Raw genomic sequence first — 19,615 nt, forward strand, 5'->3', positions numbered from 1 at the left:
TAAGTCACCTGACCACCACCTCTTCCAAGGAAGTGGCGGGAAAAGGACTCAGCCTGTGCTGGACATGTCTTTGTTTCCAGTCTTTATTTAAACAATTATAGTCAGTAACACCATTAAGTGTGTTCATCATGGGGTCCGAAGAGCAACTGACGTAGTACACAGTACTGCCACCACAGGGCGCTGTCTCTGTGACATAATCCAAGATGGCGGCCGGGGGTGTGGGAAACTGGTGGGGAAATGACTCAGCCTGTTCTGGATGTATGTCTTTATTTAAACAATTTGAGGCAGTACCTCCATCCAGTGTGTTTGCCATGATGTTGGGAGTCCAACTGACCTAGTACATAGTACTGCCACCAGAGGGTACCCCTCCTGGGACGTAATGTGAGATGGCAGTCTGGAGGGTGAAGAATGAGGGGAAAAGGACTCAGCTGTTCTGGGCTGCTGGAGAGAGGAAGGAGTGTACTTTATTTATTTTTGGAACAATGATTTATAGACGGATTTGACTAGTATATTTATTACACTGATACAAAAGACTCGCCCTGACATGCTTTGCGTCGCAATACACAGTCTGCAGTCCTGCAAACTACTGGTAAATAATGCAGTGTCCTGATGTGCAGACATGCAAACAACCTGAAAATTACCAAAATAATGCAGTGCACAGCATACAGATCTGTAAACTAGTGCCAGCCGGGGTGGCCAAGCGGTTTTAGGCGCTTCAGTCTGGAACCGCGTGACCGCTACAGTCGCAGGTTCGAATCCTGCCTCGGGCATGGATGTGTTTTGTCCTTAGGTTAGTTAGGTTTAAGTAGTTCTAAGTGCTAGGGGACTGATGACCTCAGAAGTTAAGTCCCATAGTGCTCAGAGCCATTTGAACCATTTTTTTGTAAACTACTCGTAAATCACCGAAATAATGCACTACAGTGAAGTGCAGACACGGAAACAACTCCTCATTTATCAAAATAACGCATTTAAAACGCTCTGCACTCATGCTCACTACTTGTAAACTGTCCAAATAACGCATAGCACAGCCTACAGACCTGCTCGCAAAATAATGCAACTGACACGCAAATAACTCGTAAAAAAAGGCTCCAATACATGCACGCACCACCCGCCAGCCCTGTCCACTGGACCGCACAAGTCGCTACCACACACGCTCGCAGATGTCGCGATGCGCTGGCATCCCCTGTGAAATGACTACGCGGAAGCCAAGCCATGCACAGGTGCCCGTTTGGGTCCTGCAAGCATGAGGCAGTGGCATCCCTTTCACACTTGACACATGCGAAATTCCTGTAGAAATACGTGTTCTCCTAGGCACTATTGCTGACACAATGATGCATAGCTGCAGTGTGGGTCCAGGGCCGAGAGAGATGTTTGCATAACAGCTAAAAGGTTTGCAATGTTATACTGATGTCACAAGTCGCTCTATAGAAATATCTTCGACTGCGATCCTTCTGGGACAGTCTGTTAGTCACTGAATTTACCCATCAAACTACTGCCAAAGTGGGAGCACTGTCCGCCATTGTTTTCTGGAGATGAGACTTACAGCGGCAAAAAACTGTTCTTTTACTGATAGCCATATTGTACTGACAGTTAAACCCTGCTAAAGAGCCCTACGTATCATCAAATACGGAAGGACTCTTACTCAGTTACACTGCTCCACCCCTGAGGACGGGAGCAAATACCAGATGGGAGCAAAGACCTCGTTGCAGAGAGACACGCAGATGCTGCAGAAATCCATTCCATTGCTTCCCAGAATCGCACAGGCTGCTTTCTCTTCCTCGCAATCCTAAAGGGACATTCAAGCTGCATCTAGCAGTGCACGTGTACTTACCTGCCCAGCGTGGCTGATGCATTCCCGCAAAATGCACATGCGTAGCTACACACCATTGCAAGTGCATCTAAGAAGGTTCTCAATGTTATACTGATGTCACATGGCTATGTCAAATAAGGACCAAGTCGACCTCTTGGAAAGTGTATACTGTCCCATAAATAGCTAACACTTGCTTCTGTAGGATCTTTCGTGATCTGTCAGCTTGTCTGTATGAACATTCTTGCCCAAACTCAACCTGTTTACGAAAATAGTGCAGAATAACATCGAATGCCTTCTTCCTCACGGTCCTAACGTGACACCCCATCCATCACATCTTACCCTTCCTGCCTTCAACATAAGCAAACGTTCTCTCCACTGTATAGAGACTCCTGTATCCCAGCACAGAGGATGTCTTGTAAGTGAATGGAGCATTATGATTGGTTCTTATCGAATTTACCTGCCGAATTACTGATGCCACTGGTTTGGAAGCACCGTTCGCCATTTCTTTCTTTCTGCAGATGAGACTTTCAGTGGCAAAAAACTGTTTTACACAGTATGCCATATTGAACTGACAATTAAACCCTGCAAAGTGACCCTGCATATCGACTAATACAGAAAGATTCTTATTCAATCACACTGCTCTCCTACTGAGGACAGGAGCTTGAATATTAGAACGTGAAACCGATCTCTAACCCAGCAATATATCACCGCATACTATCTTGATGTAGTAAACATACAATTCATATCCTGTGCCATACAAATTCGCCCCTTTTACATCATTCGTATATGCGCTGCAAAGACAGACAGCATAAGCACATGCACATAGGTATACTCATGGCACTAGATATGTCCCATGAGGTCGGGTAGTCATCCACACCCAACACGTGACCAGAGCGCCCTCAGTGGATTGAAGTCACTTTCAGAACTGTTGTGCAAAGACGGGCTCATTCCTCTCAGCACAAATGCGTTTCTGTTTCTGGACCTGACATGCATGCTTTTCTACACACATCTCCAGACTCTGGGATTACAAGAACACATGTATTAGGTCTTTACTCCCATCTGGTCTTTGCTCCTGTCCTCAGTGGCAAAGCAGCGTAATTAAGTAAGAGTCCTTCTGTATTTGACGATATGTAGAGCTCTTTTGCAGGGTCTAACTGTCAGTGCAATATGGCGATCAGCAAAAAAAAAATAGATTTTGCCGCTGTAAGTGTCATCTGCAGAAAACAATGGCGGATGGTGCTCCCAGACTAGCAGCAGTTTGATGTAGGATCACAGTCGAACATATTTCTACAGCACGACCTGTGAGATCAATATAACATTGCAAACCTTTTAGCTGCTGTGCAAACATCTCTCTTGGCCCTGGACTCACACCGCAGCTATGTGTCATCGAGTCAGCAACAGTGCCTAGGTGAACACGTATTTTGACAGGAGTTTCTCACTTCGCCGCCTAATGCCGACTTCTGAGAGTGTGTGCGGTAGTGTGCTATGCGGTCCAGTGGACAGGGGGCTGTGGGTGGTGTGTGCACCCATTGGAGCCTTTTTTTACGAGTTGTTTGTGTTTCTGTTGCATTATTTTGCGAGCAGGTATGTAGGCTGTGCTACGTATTATCTGGACAGTTTATGAGTAGTGAGCATGTGTGCAGAGCGTTTTAAATGCGTTATTGTGATAATTTAGGAGTTGCTTTTGTGTCTGCACTTCAGCGTACTGAATTTTTTGTGTGATTTTCGAGTAGTTTACTGGTCTGTATGCTGTGGGCTGCATTATTTCGGTACTTTACGAGTTGTTTGCGTATGTGCAATTCAGTATATTCCATTACTTACGAGTAGTTTGCAGGTCTGCAGACTGTGTATTGTGATCTAAAGCACATCAGGGCATGGGTTTTGTATCAGTGTAATAAATATACTAGTCAATTCTATCCCTGAATAAATTGTTCCAAAAATAAATAAAGTACACTCCCTACTTTCTCCAGGAGCCCAGAACAGGCTGAGTCCTTTTCCCACCATTTTTCCCCAGCCCAGACCGCCATCTTGGATTATGTCTCGGGAGGGGCATCAGCGCCCTCTGTTGGCAGTACTGTGTACTAGGTCAGTTGGACTCCGGACCCCATGGTGAACACACTTGATAGTGGTGCTGACTCTAATTGTTTAAATATAGACTGGAAATAAAGAAATCACCAGCACAGGCTGAGGCCTTTTCCTGTCAGCTCCTAGGAAGAGGTGGTGGTTGGGTGACTTAGGTTAGTGGAGGTAGTGCAGTGGCCTGTTTTCCTGTCATTTTCTTAGGTTAGTGAGGTAGCTGTGGTGTGTTGCATTGTCCTGATGGAATTTGAACTTGTCGCCAGGTGGGCATGGCAGGGGTGCGTGGCACTTTCCCACCAAAAGACGCCATCTTGGATACCGGTACTCGCTTCGTCGGCTGACGTCACGGCCGCCATCTTGGATGATGTCATGCGCTGTTGCAAAGTCTACAGGCCGCCATCTTGGATGATGTCATCGGCGCCACCTCGAATATATCTGGCAACACTGGCGTGTGGGGTAACGTCAGCCGACCTAACAACTGTGCCAGACACTTGTTGTCTCATATAGACATTGCCGAACACAGTGCTGATTTGCATCTGTTTGCTTATCTCTGGTTTTAAATACGCATCCATATACCAGTTTCTTTGGCACTTCAGTGTAGTTCAACTGTGGTTGTTGGTTTGGTCTTCAGTCGAGAGACTGGTTTAATGCATCTCTCGATCCTACTCTTTCTGTGCAAGCTTCTTCATCTCCCACTACTTACTGCAATCTACATCCTTCTGAATCTGTTTAGTGTATTCATCTCTTGATCTCCCTCTACGGTTTTTACCCTCCACGCTGCCCTCCAATATTAAACTGGTGATCCTTTGATGCCTCAGAACATGTCCTACCAACCGATTCCTTCTTCTAGTAAAGTTGTGCCACAAATTTCTCTTCTCCCTAATTCTATTCAGTACCTCCTCATTACTTATGTGATCTACCCATCTGATCTTCAGCATTATTCTGTGGCACCACATTTCGAAAGCTTCTATTCTCTTCTTACCCAAACTCTTTATTGTCCATGTTTCACTTCCGTAGGAAGTTCAGCTGTATGTCTAGCGAATTTCACCCAGCAGTTTCGTTTTAACACAGCTTAATGTTTATGACATGTCGTTCAAAAATGGCTCTGAGCACTATGGAACTTAATTACTGAGGTCATCAGTCCCCTAGAACTTAGAACTACTTAAACCTAACTAACTTAAGGACGTCACACACATCCATGCCCGAGGCAGGATTCGGACCTGCGACTGTAGCGGTCGCGCGGTTTCAGACTGTAGCGCCTAGAACCGCTCGGCGACTCCGGCCGACTATGACGTGTCGTACAAAGACATAATTATGCAGGTACATTCAGTGATAAACGTAGACACAGTTTAATAAATGTGTTGTGAATAAAGTTAACAGTAAAGAATTAGTAAATGTGATCGTCAAGCATGATGGAGCAGTTGTTTTTGAATCTCGGTGTTTATGACGTCATATCTCCAGTTACATTCAGTTGTATGTGTGAATATTGTCTGGAAAACGTGTTGCGAATTGAGTTAGTAGTTATTAACAATACTTTAAAACGTTATGCCTTATTTGGCAGTTTTTCTGCGTGGACAGCGGAAATGTAGTAGGCGATAAACATTGTTCATTTCATCATTTTGCGCGAAAAACTCTTGTAAATGTTTAAAATTATATGTACATCTTGTCGCAAGACACTAAGTGCTCTAATTCTCAAATAATGGATGAATATACCCTGAAGCGCCAAAGAAACTGGTATACGCATGCGTTTTCAAATACAGGGATATGTAAACAGACAGACTTAAGACAACAAGTGTCTGACGCAGTTATTAGATCGGTTACTGCTGCTACAGTGGCAGGTTATTAAGATTTAAGTGAGTCTGAACGTCGTGTCGCGGACGAGCGATGGAATGCATATCGCTACGCCATATTGGCATACCACAGTGCATACAATGAGAAGAGGCACCCTTAACACACCCATCGGACTCTCTAATTGTGGAAAGGACACAGCATCTGCGAGGTCATTCCCGTTTTTAAGAAATGCAGTAAGACAGATTGTGGTGTGTGTACTGTAAGACCTTCGGTACACACACCATCAGATTATTTGACTTGTCGCTCTATCGAAGTAGGCGAGTGTCAGCAATATGTCTCGTGGTCTTATCGTGACGTGTTTATCTTCTGCCATTAGGTCTGGCGATAGAAATGCCACTTGCACGCTTAGATTAGCAGATTGACTGTGGCCAACTTTAAACAGAACTTGATTAATTTTCACACACATTTATTAAAATAATAAAAGCATAGACATTATGTAACTTGATTCTGGATGCTATTTACAATTGACAATCTGAAGTTCCTTTGGTCTTGGTACATTAATCTTATTCTCACATATCTCTGATACTTGACAAAGTGTGTATACATTTATCTTCATGGCTATGTACAGGAATGTGATAATCTTCTTAGGTGCAGACTGAAACTTGACTATAGACTGGTACAGACTAATGCAGACTGGTACAGACTGGTGAAGACAAATGCAGACTGACTAATCTGAGGTCTGTACACTCGTTATAATACCTCGCGCGTTCAGGTATCACTGCGCGAGTGTGATCCGCGAGGAGAAAAGGTTCTACGTTAGCAACAATCTCATTGGCTGCGTTACATATTAATACGCGGATCGGCGGAAGCAGAATTTGGTCCATCTCTAAGGCAGCTCCATCTTGTAGTGTAGTGTGCAGACAGACCAGCACTGCGCCTGCGCTGTTGTGCTTAATGGGGCGCACTCTAGTGGGAAAGTTGTGTATGCGCTGACTACGCAGAACTATGTACACAACATAGATCCACACAATTATAGACCTATATCGTTGACGTCAATCTGTTGTAGAATGATGGAACATGTTTTATGCTCAAGAATTATGATATTTTTGGAAAATGAACATCTCCTCTATAAAAGTCAACATGGATTTCGCAGAGATCCTGGGAAACTCAGCTCGCTCTGTTCCTCAACGAGATCCACAGCGCAGTGGACAATGGCGCTCAGGTTAATGACATGATCCTTGATTTTAGTAAGGCATTTGACACGGTCCCGCATTGTCATTTAATGAAAAAAACATGAGCTTATGGAGTATCGCAGCAGACTTGTTATTGGATTCAAGACTTTCATGCAGACAGAACTCAACACGACACTCTTAAAGAACAAAATCGACAGATGTAAAGGTAATATTCGGAATACTACAAGGAAGTGTGGTAGGACCGTTGCTGTTCACAATATATATAAATGATCTAGTAGAAAGCATTGGATGCTCTTTAAGGCTATTCGCATATGATGCAGTTGTTTATACCAAAGTAGCAACATCAGAAGATAGTAAGAATTTGCAGAATGACCTGCAGATAATTGAAGGCTGGTTCAGACTCTAGCAGTTGACCCTGACCGAAAATAAATCTAACATATTGAGCATACATAGGAAAAGAAATCCACTACTGTACAGCTACACTATTGATGACAAACAGTTGGAGACAGTGTCTGCTGTAAAATATCTAGGCATAACTATCCACAGCGACCACATAAAACAGATAGTGGGAAAAGCAGATACCAGACTCAGATTCATCGGAAGAATCTTAGCGAAATGTAACTCACCCACGAAAGAAGTGGCTTATAAGGTGTTTGTTCGCCCGATTCTTGAGTACTGTTCATGTATCTGGGATCCCTATCAGGTAGGACTGATAGAGGAAATAGAGAAGATCCAACGAAGAGCGTCGCGTTTTACCACGGAATCGTTTAGCTGGCGAGAGAGCGTTACGGAGATGCTAAACCAACTCCACTGGCAAACATTACAAGACAGGCGTTGTGTATCACGGAGAGATTTACTACTGAAATTTCGGGATAGCACTTTTGAGGAGGAGTCGGAGAACATATTACATCCCCCCACATACATCACGCGTATTAACCACGAGCAGAAAATTCGAGAAATTAGAACTAATACAGAGTCTTACCGACAATCATTCTTCCCACGCATTATGCGAGTGGAACAGTGTTGTAGGGATCAGATAGTGGTACCGAAAGTACCCTCCGCCACACATCGTTCGGTGTCTTGCGGATTATGATGTAGATGGCGTATAACACGCCTTCTTGCGTGGGAACGCGTTCACGCGCCACTAAAGTGTATCTTACAACTTCCTAAACGCAAATGCATATCGCTACGCCACAATGGTATGCCACAGTGCATACAATAAGAAGAGGCACCCTTAACACACCCATCGGACGCTGTAAGAGTGGAGAAATGCCACCACTTAGGGAGGGGGAGGGGAGGTTGGTTCAGATGGCTGTAAGCACAGTGGGACTTAACATCTACGGTCATCAGTCCCCTAGACTTAGAACTACTTAAACCTAACTAACCTAAGGACATCACACGCAGCCATGCCCGAGGCAGAATTCGAACCTGTGACCGTAAAAACAGCGCGGTTCCGGACCGAAGCGCCTAGAACCAATCGGTCATAGCGGCCGGTGGGAGGGGAGGGTGAAGGTGGAAGGGGGGAGAGGAAGGAGGGGGCAATTGTTTGCGTTATGATTCAAGAATGGCGAAGGCGAGCAAATTCGTTGATTTGGTGTAGGGAACCCCGGCGTGATGTACAAAGTTAGAAGCGTAAGAAGAAAATACCTCGTTCGTCTGCTGCCAACAGTAAAAATCCAAGCAGATAAATTTTCGTAATCATTTCATTTATCTGGACAACTTTCCCCAGGTGCTGCATGCGCAACATTTGTTTAAAGTGACGCCCTCCAGCTTTTATGCAGTCATGAAAATGGACGGGCCAAGTTACGTCGTACTTGTTCGAACAACCGTGATATTGTCCGGATATTGTCGTAGGCAGAGATTATGCTTGCCGCGAGATCATCTTCGTCCTCAGAGGGTGACTCGTACGATAGACGTTTTATGCGACCCCACCAGAAGAAGCCGTGTTCGGTGTGACCAGTTGGACATGAAACAGTACCTTCCCTTCCTGACGCAGGAACTCACGAGCAACGTGTGTAATGTACGAGTAAGCTACGACTTTATCATGCTGGAACCACATACGTGCGTGACTCTTAAGCAGGATTTTATTCAATAGTTTGGGGACTATGTCCGTGAGATTCCCCGTGTGTATATACAGGCGCAGTTAGAATTAAGCTTCCACTTACTGTGAACGTTCTGACTGTAGCTGCTGTTGCCATGTTACGTTCCACACGGCACGGTGCTTGCCACACATTTCATGTGTAACTGTTAGAAAGCTGATTGAATTCTCCTCGTTGACACTATCAGGTAGTGTTTCTTCCAAGGCGGTTGTTAATGCTGCTCGTTGTCTTTCTCCGTCGTTGTGTTGTGGTACCACATTATTGTTTGCAACACAAAAATTATTTCTTCTAAATCTGTAACACAACAGCACCATTTCGCTAGGAACGGTCGACTGTACACTTCAGTTTTCAGACCTGTACACAGGGACTGCAGTGTACACTTCCCTCCATTTTCAGTGGTTTAGTGGAGTTTCCTTTCCAGGCCATAATGATGTTCGCCTACCTGTTGCTCGGGTTCGTCTCCCTACAATATTAGCAAATACTTACATAACAAATCTGCTCATTTATCGTGCAAACTATCCGTGGGTTCTGTTATTGTGTTCTAATAGCAAAGTTATCGAACAATAGGTTTTGCTTCGTGATTTCCTTTCAGTCATTTCTGAAGCAGGGATCCCCATCCCTTTCTAAAACTGACACATTCGCTCCTGCCCATCATGTGGTTCCCTATGTCTTTTAAAGCAAATGCCGGGATGTTTATTTTGAAAGTAACACGGTCGATTTCCTTTCACATCTTTCCCCAATGCGGGCATGTAGCCCATTTCTCATAATATCGTCGACGAATTGTTAAACCCTAGTCTTCCATCCTTCCCCATAATCAGTGAAACCTTGCATCGTCTTCAAGGAAACATTGAATTCGTCTTAATTTGTTTTGCACTGTAATGACAAATATAAACTGGGAAAATCATTTCATAATGGGCAATATCTCACCAGACAACTGCTAGCCGCACGACCAGAGTTGGTGCTGGTGCTGGTACAAGGATTCGCAGCTCTTCCTCAACATGTATGCCGCATAAATAGACGAAAGGGTACAATATCGCCTACGTAGATGATCTGCCGTCAGTCACTGGTATTTGTTGCATCCTTCATGTACCTAGGAGTTATTATCATTAGTGGCTTAACACGAGCAACATCAACGCACTCTGGCGACCGGACTACACTGAAGCCCCAAAGAAACTGGTATAGGCATGCGTATTCAAATACAGAGATATGTAATCAGGCAGAATACGGCGCTGCGGTCGGCAACGTCTATATAAGACAACCACTGTCTGGCGCAGTTGTTAGATCGGTTACTGCTCCTACAATGGTAGGTTATCAAGATTTAAGTGAGTTTGAACGTGGTGTCACAGTCGCGGCACGAACGATGGGACATGGCATCTCTGAGGTAGCAGTGAAGTGGATATTTTCGCGTACGATAATTTCATTTGAATATCAGGAATCCGGTAAAACATCAAATCTCAGACATCGCTGCGGCCGGATAAAGATCCTGCAAGAACGGGACAAAGGGCGACAGAAGAAAATCTTTCAACGTGACAGACGAGCAACCATTCCACAAATTGATGCAGATTTCAATAGTAGGCCACCAATAAGTGTCAGCCTGCGGACCATTCAACTTAACACCATCGAAATGGGCTTTCTGAACCGAATGCCCACTCGTGTACCCTTGATGATTACACGACACAAACCTTTACGCCTCGCCTGAGCCCGTCAACACCGACACTGGACTGTTGATGTCTGGAAACATGTTGCTTGGTCTGACGAGTCTCGTGTCAAGTTGTATCGAGCCGATGAACGCGTACGGGTATGGTGACAACCTAATTATCCCATGGACACTGCATGTCAGCAGGAGAATATTCAAGCTGGTGGAGGATCTGTAATGGTGTGGGGCTTGTGCAGTTGAAGTGATACGGAACCCCTGATACTTCTAGATATTACTCTGATGGGTGACAAGTACGCAAGCATCCTGTCTGATCACCTGCGTCCATTCATGTCCATTGTGCATTACGACGGACTTGGGCAATTCCAGAAGTACAATGCGGCACTCCATACCTTCATAATTGCTTCAGAGTGGCTCCAGGAACACTTTTATGAGTTTAAGTACCTGTGCTGGCTACCAAACTCCCAAGACATGTACATTATTGAGCATATCTGGGATGCTTTGCAACGTGCTGTTCAGGAGAGATCTCCATCCCCTTGTAGTCTTACGGATTTATGCACAGCCCTCCAGGATTCATGTTGTCAATTCCCTCCAACACTACTTCTGACATTAGTCGAGTTTATGCCACGTCGTGTTGCGGCACTTCTGCGTGCTTGCGCGGGCCCTACACGATGGGCAGGTGTACCAGTTTCTTTGGCTCTTCAATGTACCTGTCAAACAGAGGATGACACGCGTAAAGCTGAAATACTAAACACCTTTTTCCAAAGCTGTTTCACAGAGGAAGACCGCACTGCAGTTCCTTCTCTAAATCCTCGCACAAACGAAAAAATGGCTGACATCGAAATAAGTGTCCAAGGAATAGAAAAGCAACTGGAATCACTCAATAGAGGAAAGTCCACTGGACCTGACGGGATACCAGTTCGATTCTACACAGAGTACGCGAAAGAACTTGCCCCCCTTCTAACAGCCGTGTACCGCAAGTCTCTAGAGGAACGGAGGGTTCCAAATGATTGGAAAAGAGCACAGGTAGTCCCAGTCTTCAAGAAGGGTCGTCGAGCAGATGCGCAAAACTATTGACCTATATCTCTGACGTCGATCTGTTGTAGAATTTTAGAACATGTTTTTTGCTCGAGTATCATGTCGTTTTTGGAAACCCAGAATCTACTATGTAGGAATCAACATGGATTCCGGAAACAGCGATCGTGTGAGACCCAACTCGCTTTATTTGTTCATGAGACCCAGAAAATATTAGATACAGGCTCCCAGGTAGATGCTATTTTTCTTGACTTCCGGAAGGCGTTCGATACAGTTCCGCACTGTCGCCTGATAAACAAAGTAAGAGCCTACGGAATATCAGACCAGCTGTGTGGCTGGATTGAAGAGTTTTTAGCAAACAGAACACAGCATGTTGTTATCAATGGAGAGACGTCTACAGACGTTAAAGTAACCTATGGCGTGCCACAGGGGAGTGTTATGGGACCATTGCTTTTCACAATATATATATAAATGACCTAGTAGATAGTGTCGGAAGTTCCATGCGGCTTTTCGCGGATGATGCTGTAGTGTACAGAGAAGTTGCAGCATTAGAAAACTGTAGCGAAATGCAGTAAGGTCTGCAGCGGATAGGCACTTGGTGCAGGGAGTGGCAACTGTCCCTTAACATAGACAAATGTAATGTATTACGAATACATAGAAAGAAGGATCCTTTATTGTATGATTATATGATAGCGGAACAAACACTGGTAGCAGTTACTTCTGTAAAATATCTGGGAGTATGCGTGCGGAACGATTTGAAGTGGAATGATCATATAAAATTAATTGTTGGTAAGGCGGGTACCAGGTTGAGATTCATTGGGAGAGTGCTTAGAAAATATAGTCCATCAACAAAGGAGGTGGCTTACAAAACACTCGTTCGACTTATACTTGAGTATTGCTCATCAGTGTGGGATCCGTACCAGATCGGGTTGACGGAGGAGATAGAGAAGATCCAAAAAAGAGCGGCGCGTTTCGTCACAGGGTTATTTGGTAACCATGATAGCGTTACGGAGATGTTTAATAAACTCAAGTGGCAGACTCTGCAAGAGAGGTGCTCTGCATCGCGGTGTAGATTGCTCGCCAGGTTTCGAGAGGGTGCGTTTCTGGATGAGGTATCGAATATATTGCTTCCCACTACTTATACCTCCCGAGGAGATCACGGATGTAAAATTAGAGAGATTAGAGCGCGCACGGAGGCTTTCAGACAGTCGTTCTTCCCGCGAACCATACGCGACTGGAACAGGAAAGGGAGGTAATGACAGTGGCACGTAAAGTGCCCTCCGCCACACACCGTTGGGTGGCTTGCGGAGTATAAATGTAGATGTAGATGTAGATGTAGAATTGCAAGTCTAATCACTTACACCCCCGACCATGGTATGTACGTATACGAAGCTACACTGCCATCCGAAAATGTCTTCTGGTTTCTTCCATTTTCTTTGTCAGACCGTGTACGTAGATTTCGTAACTCTGTTTGATAATACAAAACACAAATTAGCAGGTACATTGTGAAGAGCGTTGCTGGTGCACTAGCTAGCGACCTCATCAGAATCAGCGAACGGTGGTGTGTTGCAGGAGCACTACTCGCTGAAGGCGGGCGACCTGCACGTGGAGTACCAGTCCCACCAACGGCCTGCGTCGCTGTCCGACTGGCTGCTCAACTCGGCGCCCGTGTTCGGCTTCCCACTGCTCTGGGACACGCTGGACCACGCCAAAGTCCAGGTCGTGCTCGCACGCTGGCACCGCGTCGCGCTCACCATTACTGTGGGTAAGTCCGTGCGTACTGCACCACAGGGAGGAACGTACACTCATGTTCAGAAAAAAAAAACAGAACACTTTCAACGGCTAGAAATACGACATTCATATTCACAGGACTTGTACATTAGTATGGTCTGTAGAAATGATTAGCATTTTAGTCACCACGATTCAGCACGTGTCCTGTTGCCTAGTAGGCACAAGGACCGCAATGGGCCCTGATAACTTGGTACATGTATGATGGCATCGATGCGTATAAGGCAACAACGGCTTCCTGTGGTATAGCCATCCATGCTGCATTCATCTGATTCCATAGCTCATCTGTGGTGGCTGGCATTGGGTCACAGCACTGCACCCGTCGTTTCACCATATCCCACACATTGTCGATTGGCGACACGTCTGGTGATCTGCCTGTACAGGGCAAAAGATTGACAAACTGTGACACCAAGAATACACGTGTTCGTGCAGTAATATTGGTCGTGCGTTAACTTGCTGAAAAATGGCCTCTGGGCTGTTGTGCAGAATGGGTATGGCTACGGGTTGCAGGGTTCATTCCTGTAGGTCCCACTGGTCATGACACTGGATACGCACCAGCTGTGAGTTTTGGTAGTACCCAATAGCACCCCACGCCATAAGTTCTTGAGTTGGCACTGTATGTCTTGTACCAAAGCAATCACTGTTATGCCGCTCCCGTTGTCTGCGGCGAACCAAAATGCAGCCATCATTTTCATATAAACACAATCTGAATTCGTCCGAAAACACTATCTGATGCCATTTCTGTCACCAGTGACCGTCTGGCATGTTTCTGTACATTCGTCAAAGGTAGGTGGAGAAGTGGACGACGCGCACGCAACTCATGCCGTGATAAACGACGACGGGCTGTCACCGCTGACAGTGTACAGTGTGTTCCACTGATGCACCAGAGCCGAGGAGGACGCAGATCTGTCCAGCTATTCCATTCGGATGATGTGTCTATCTTCTCGGGGGATGGTCTGGATGGGCCTGGCCCTTCTCGTCGTGTTCTACGGCCTTCCGTGCACGATTCTGCACACACCCGTTGCACTGCCGGAACACTTCGTCCCACACGAGCAGCAATTTCCCGAATGAATGCATCATATTCTCTCATGCCAATGATGCGCCATCTTTCAAACTCATTGATTTGATGGAGAGGTTCGCACATACGTCTGCAAGGCATCCTGCACTTTTGTTCAAATCACACTGGTCCACTAACTTCGGTTTATGGTGACAACGTGTTCAAATGTGTGTGAAATCTTATGGGACTTAACTGCTAAGGTCATCAGTCCCTAAGCTTACACACTACTTAACCTATATTATCCTAAGGACAAACACACACACCCATGCCCGAGGGAGTACTCGAACCTCCGCCGGGACCAGACGCACTGTCCATGACTGTAGCGCCTGAGACCGCTCGGCTAATCCCGCGCGGGTGGTGACAACGAGAGCCGCGGGCGCACTTTACCAGTAGGCGATGTTGAGCTGAGATATCGATGTCGACCTAATCAGAGAGAAGGCAACTAGGATGCTTAGATACATGTAGGGTTCTATTCATGGAGTCCCAGAAATTTGCGACAGACGTCGAGGGTTGTGCAGACGTGTTGAGGAACAGATCGAGGATAGGAACTAGAGTGTGGAGACTTCATCCACCGACGCTGCTGAGAGTCAAAGTTCCTGCTACTGGACCACCCTCTCAGCAGTGAACGTGACTTTGTACGCTGACTGAAGATACCGGAACGTCTTGCAATGTTGTGTATTGTTCAGTGATCGCGAGTGATTGCTACGATCACCAGTGGAAAAGATGGAGATAGCTGCTGCGTAGACAGCCATTGTCTCCTATAAAATCGATGCTCTGTCGCTTTGGGGGATGACGGTTTCGGACACGGTTTTCCATCTGCAGTTTATTTTTCTTCTGCGTACCTAAAACGATGTAGATTTTTGGATCCTCATCCACCGAGGCAACAGAGCATCGCATTCATAGGAGACAAGACCTCTCTACACACCACTTAACTCCATCTTCTCCACTAGCGATGGTGGCAATCAGTCGCGATCATCGAATAACAAACAACACGGCGAAATGTTGCGCCCACAGTCCTTCAGCATACAAAGTCCCTTGCTGTCGAAGAGCTGGCCTAGTGGCAGACTCTGGTGCCTATAACTTCGACGCCCTGTAGCATCGTTGGGTAAATTTTCTGGACACGGGCACCTCTACTTGTTCCTCAAGGCAGCCTCTACAATCCCTCGAAGTTTGCCGGAACATTCCTGGGACATCCTGTATTGTCGGCTATGCGTTGGTCACACTTGGCTGACCCATCACCGCATTCTCTGACATGAGCACCCACCTTAGTGCCGATGTGGTGCCCTCCTGACAGTGGCCCACATCCTACTAGATTGCCCAAATTCGGCTGCTTTGCGGCGATATCTTAACCTTCCTGACAAGCTACCTCTGGCGCTAGAGATGCCAAACTCGCTACCTGCTTTTCCGTTTTACCCGCCAAGGTGGTTTCTACTGGTCTTTGTGAAGTGGGGAACTTTGGCCTCATTGAGACGTCTGAGGGACTGGAGGAGCACCCCTCGCCTGTTATGGCCGAGAGGACATACGGCGGCCTTTGCTCAGCGGTCTGGTCTGACCCCTAACCTTACCACATTTTTGTTCTCCTTATTCTTTTATCTTTGATGTTTTTATGTTTTGCCTTTCCTAAAATTTTGTCTCCTTGTCTGTCCTGCTCGTTTTCTTGCAGTAAAGGACGGCGAGGTGGTACTGGTGGGATGTAGAGGGTGCGCTTCCATCCACTGGATACTATACTCTGGGGACCTCCAACTGCACTCTGGGCAGAGCGGCTCGCCCATCCTACTTCTCCTTGATTTTATCTCCTTGTTATTGTATCTTGGTTACAGTCGGGCTTCCCAGGATTTGCCTTTTGTATCCTTTCTCTGAGGATTATTTCTGGTTCGACACATACAAGATTAAGAGACTGATGACCTCGCAGTTTGGTCCCTGTAAGTCTAACAACCAACACCCTGTATACAGGGTTATTCATAAGTACCTATGGGGTTGCACATGATGAGTACGTTAAAACTACACGACAAACAGAAAAATGACACGTGTTAGCCGATAGAAAATTTAGACAAGCGGCATTTGAAGCTGACTGTAGAACAAACCTATTTCCGCCAACGTACGAGGGGGTGCTGAAAAGTAATGCCTCCAAATTTTTTATGTGCAAATTCTTAAAGCTTTTTAAACAAAACAAATTTTATTAACATTCTACATTCTTATTCTTCATGCATACATATTAATTTCTCAACGTAGTCACCCTGGCGACGAACACATTTCTCTCAATGAGAGACCAGTGAAACGCCCTGCTTAACTCGCAGGTCAGGACAGATAGAATAAATTGTGGAAAGGGGCCAAAATAAGGGGCTGTCAGTTACACTCGAACATACAACTTTATTATCTGATCAAACATTACAAGAGCCCCCCCCCCCCCCCCCCCCAAATTCTTTTAAACACATAGCTTTAATCTTTGGGACTTAATTACCGGCTAAAAGCCACTTTGATTTAAAAAGGATGAAGGCCAATAATTTAAAACGCAAGCATAATCAGAAATTTAAAAGGCAAGCCTTATCTTAAAACAGTTCTTTAGTTAGGCTGAAGTAAACAAGTTAAATTGAAATCGGCTGAAGGCCGAACACTTAAAACTCCAAAACATTAATTTTTTTAAATACCAAAGTCCTTACGTGAAACAGTTCTTTAGTTTAGGCTGAAGGCCTTAAGAACCAACAACTGAAACTCAAACCGGCTGAAGGTCGAAGACTTAAAATTTCAATAGGTTGAAGTAAACAAGTTAAATTCAAATCGGCCGACGGCCGAAGACTTAAAATTCAAAAATTTTTTTTAAGTTCAGATGGCTCTGAGCACTATGCGACTTTAACTTCTGAGGTATCAGTCGCCTAGAACTTAGAACTAATTAAACCTAACTAACCTAAGGACATCACACACATTCATGCCCGAGGCAGGATTCGAACCTGCGACCGCAGCGGTCGCTCGGCTCCAGACTGTAGCGCCTAGAACCGCTCGGCTACACCGGCCGGCTTTTTTTTAAGTGCCAAAGGAATTATGTGAAACAGTACTTTAAACTAGGCTGAAGGATTTGAGAGTAAAACAACTCTAATTTAAAACATACAACCGGCTAGAAGCCATACGAGTACCAACAAGAACAAATTTTAAAAAAATAAGGCACTACACACAAGGGCGCCCAGATGTTGGAGGATCGGCCTGTAATTCAAACACTAACGCTCGCTTAGGTGAGACAGGCAGTCGGGCCAACCATTCACGATCCGACGACAACCCAACCGACCGACAGTCAGCGGACTCACTGACAAGATACAGGGTGTTTCAAAAATGACCGGTATATTTGAAACGGCAAAAAAAACTAAACGAGCAGCGATAGAAATACACCGTTTGTTGCAATATGCTTGGGACAACAGTACATTTTCAGGCGGACAAACTTTCGAAATTACAGTAGTTACAATTTTCAACAACAGATGGCGCTGCGGTCTGGGAAACTCTATAGTACGATATTTTCCACATATCCACCATGCGTAGCAATAACATGGCGTAGTCTCTGAATGAAATTACCCGAAACCTTTGAAAACGTGTCTGGCGGAATGGCTTCACATGCAGATGAGATGTACTGCTTCAGCTGTTCAATTGTTTCTGGATTCTGGCGGTACACCTGGTCTTTCAAGTGTCCCCACAGAAAGAAGTCACAGGGGTTCATGTCTGGCGAATAGGGAGGCCAATCCACGCCGCCTCCTGTATGTTTCGGATAGCCCAAAGCAATCACACGATCATCGAAATATTCATTCAGGAAATTAAAGACGTCGGCCGTGCGATGTGGCCGGGCACCATCTTGCATAAACCACGAGGTGTTCGCAGTGTCGTCTAAGGCAGTTTGTACCACCACAAATTCACGAAGAATGTCCAGATAGCGTGATGCAGTAATCGTTTCGGATCTGAAAAATGGGCCAATGATTCCTTTGGAAGAAATGGCGGCCCAGACCAGTACTTTTTGAGGATGCAGGGACGATGGGACTGCAACATGGGGCTTTTCGGTTCCCCATATGCGCCAGTTCTGTTTATTGACGAAGCCGTCCAGGTAAAAATAAGCTTCGTCAGTAAACCAAATGCTGCCCACATGCATATCGCCGTCATCAATCCTGTGCACTGTATCGTTAGCGAATGTCTCTCGTGCATCAATGGTAGTGGCGCTGAGGGGTTGCCGCGTTTGAACTTTGTATGGATAGAGGTGTAAACTCTGGCGCATGAGACGATACGTGGACGTTGGCGTCATTTGGACCGCAGCTGCAACACGGCGAACGGAAACCCGAGGCCGCTGTTGGATCACCTGCTGCACTAGCTGCGCGTTGCCCTCTGTGGTTGCCGTACGCGGTCGCCCTACCTTCCAGCACGTTCATCCATCACGTTCCCAGTCCGTTGAAATGTTTCAAACAGATCCTTTATTGTATCGCTTTTCGGTCCTTTGGTTACATTAAACCTCCGTTGAAAACTTCGTCTTGTTGCAACAACACTGTGTTCTAGGCGGTGGAATTCCAACACCAGAAAAATCCTCTGTTCTAAGGAATAAACCATGTTGTCTACAGCACACATGCACGTTGTGAACAGCACACGCTTACAGCAGAAAGACGACGTACAGAATGGCGCACCCACAGACTGCGTTGTCTTCTATATCTTTCACATCACTTGCAGCGCCATCTGTTGTTGAAAATTGTAACTACTGTAATTTCGAAAGTTTGTCCGCCTGAAAATGTACTGTTGTCCCAAGCATATTGCAACAAACGGTGTATTTCTATCGCTGCTCGTTTAGTTTTTATTGCCGTTTCAAATATACCGGTCATTTTTGAAACACCCTGTAACTTCCACTTCATCCGACCAGGGCAAATCAGGGAGTTCAGCGGAACAACGTAGAAGATATTGGGGCCCACAACTAATCATACACGGTGCTGTCCAACTACACACCGTGCTGGACAGGAACAACACCATGGGCAAACTACACTGTCTGAAATTTACGTCAACGGCCAGGACAGGTAATCGGAACGTTAACGGCCACGAGGTAGAAGATTCCGCTGGTGCACTTCAATTCAAATAACCAAATATAGTGAAACT

The 19,615-nt window shown here is 45.6% G+C and overlaps 1 protein-coding gene across 1 annotated transcript in view; it reads left to right on the top strand.

The window, feature by feature from the left end:
* LOC124722225 (vitellogenin-like) overlaps nucleotides 1–19,615 on the top strand; it is a gene marked incomplete at its 3' end in the record, with an annotated part of 444,892 nt that overhangs the window by 288,377 nt on the left and 136,900 nt on the right. The window contains exon 17 of the mRNA XM_047247418.1: nucleotides 13,234–13,426. Within this exon, the coding sequence (XP_047103374.1) occupies nucleotides 13,234–13,426 (193 nt within the window). The remainder of the gene's footprint in view (nucleotides 1–13,233; nucleotides 13,427–19,615) is intronic.

Source organism: Schistocerca piceifrons, chromosome X, assembly GCF_021461385.2.
Source record: "Schistocerca piceifrons isolate TAMUIC-IGC-003096 chromosome X, iqSchPice1.1, whole genome shotgun sequence".
In the NCBI taxonomy this organism is placed as follows: Eukaryota; Metazoa; Arthropoda; class Insecta; order Orthoptera; family Acrididae; genus Schistocerca; species Schistocerca piceifrons.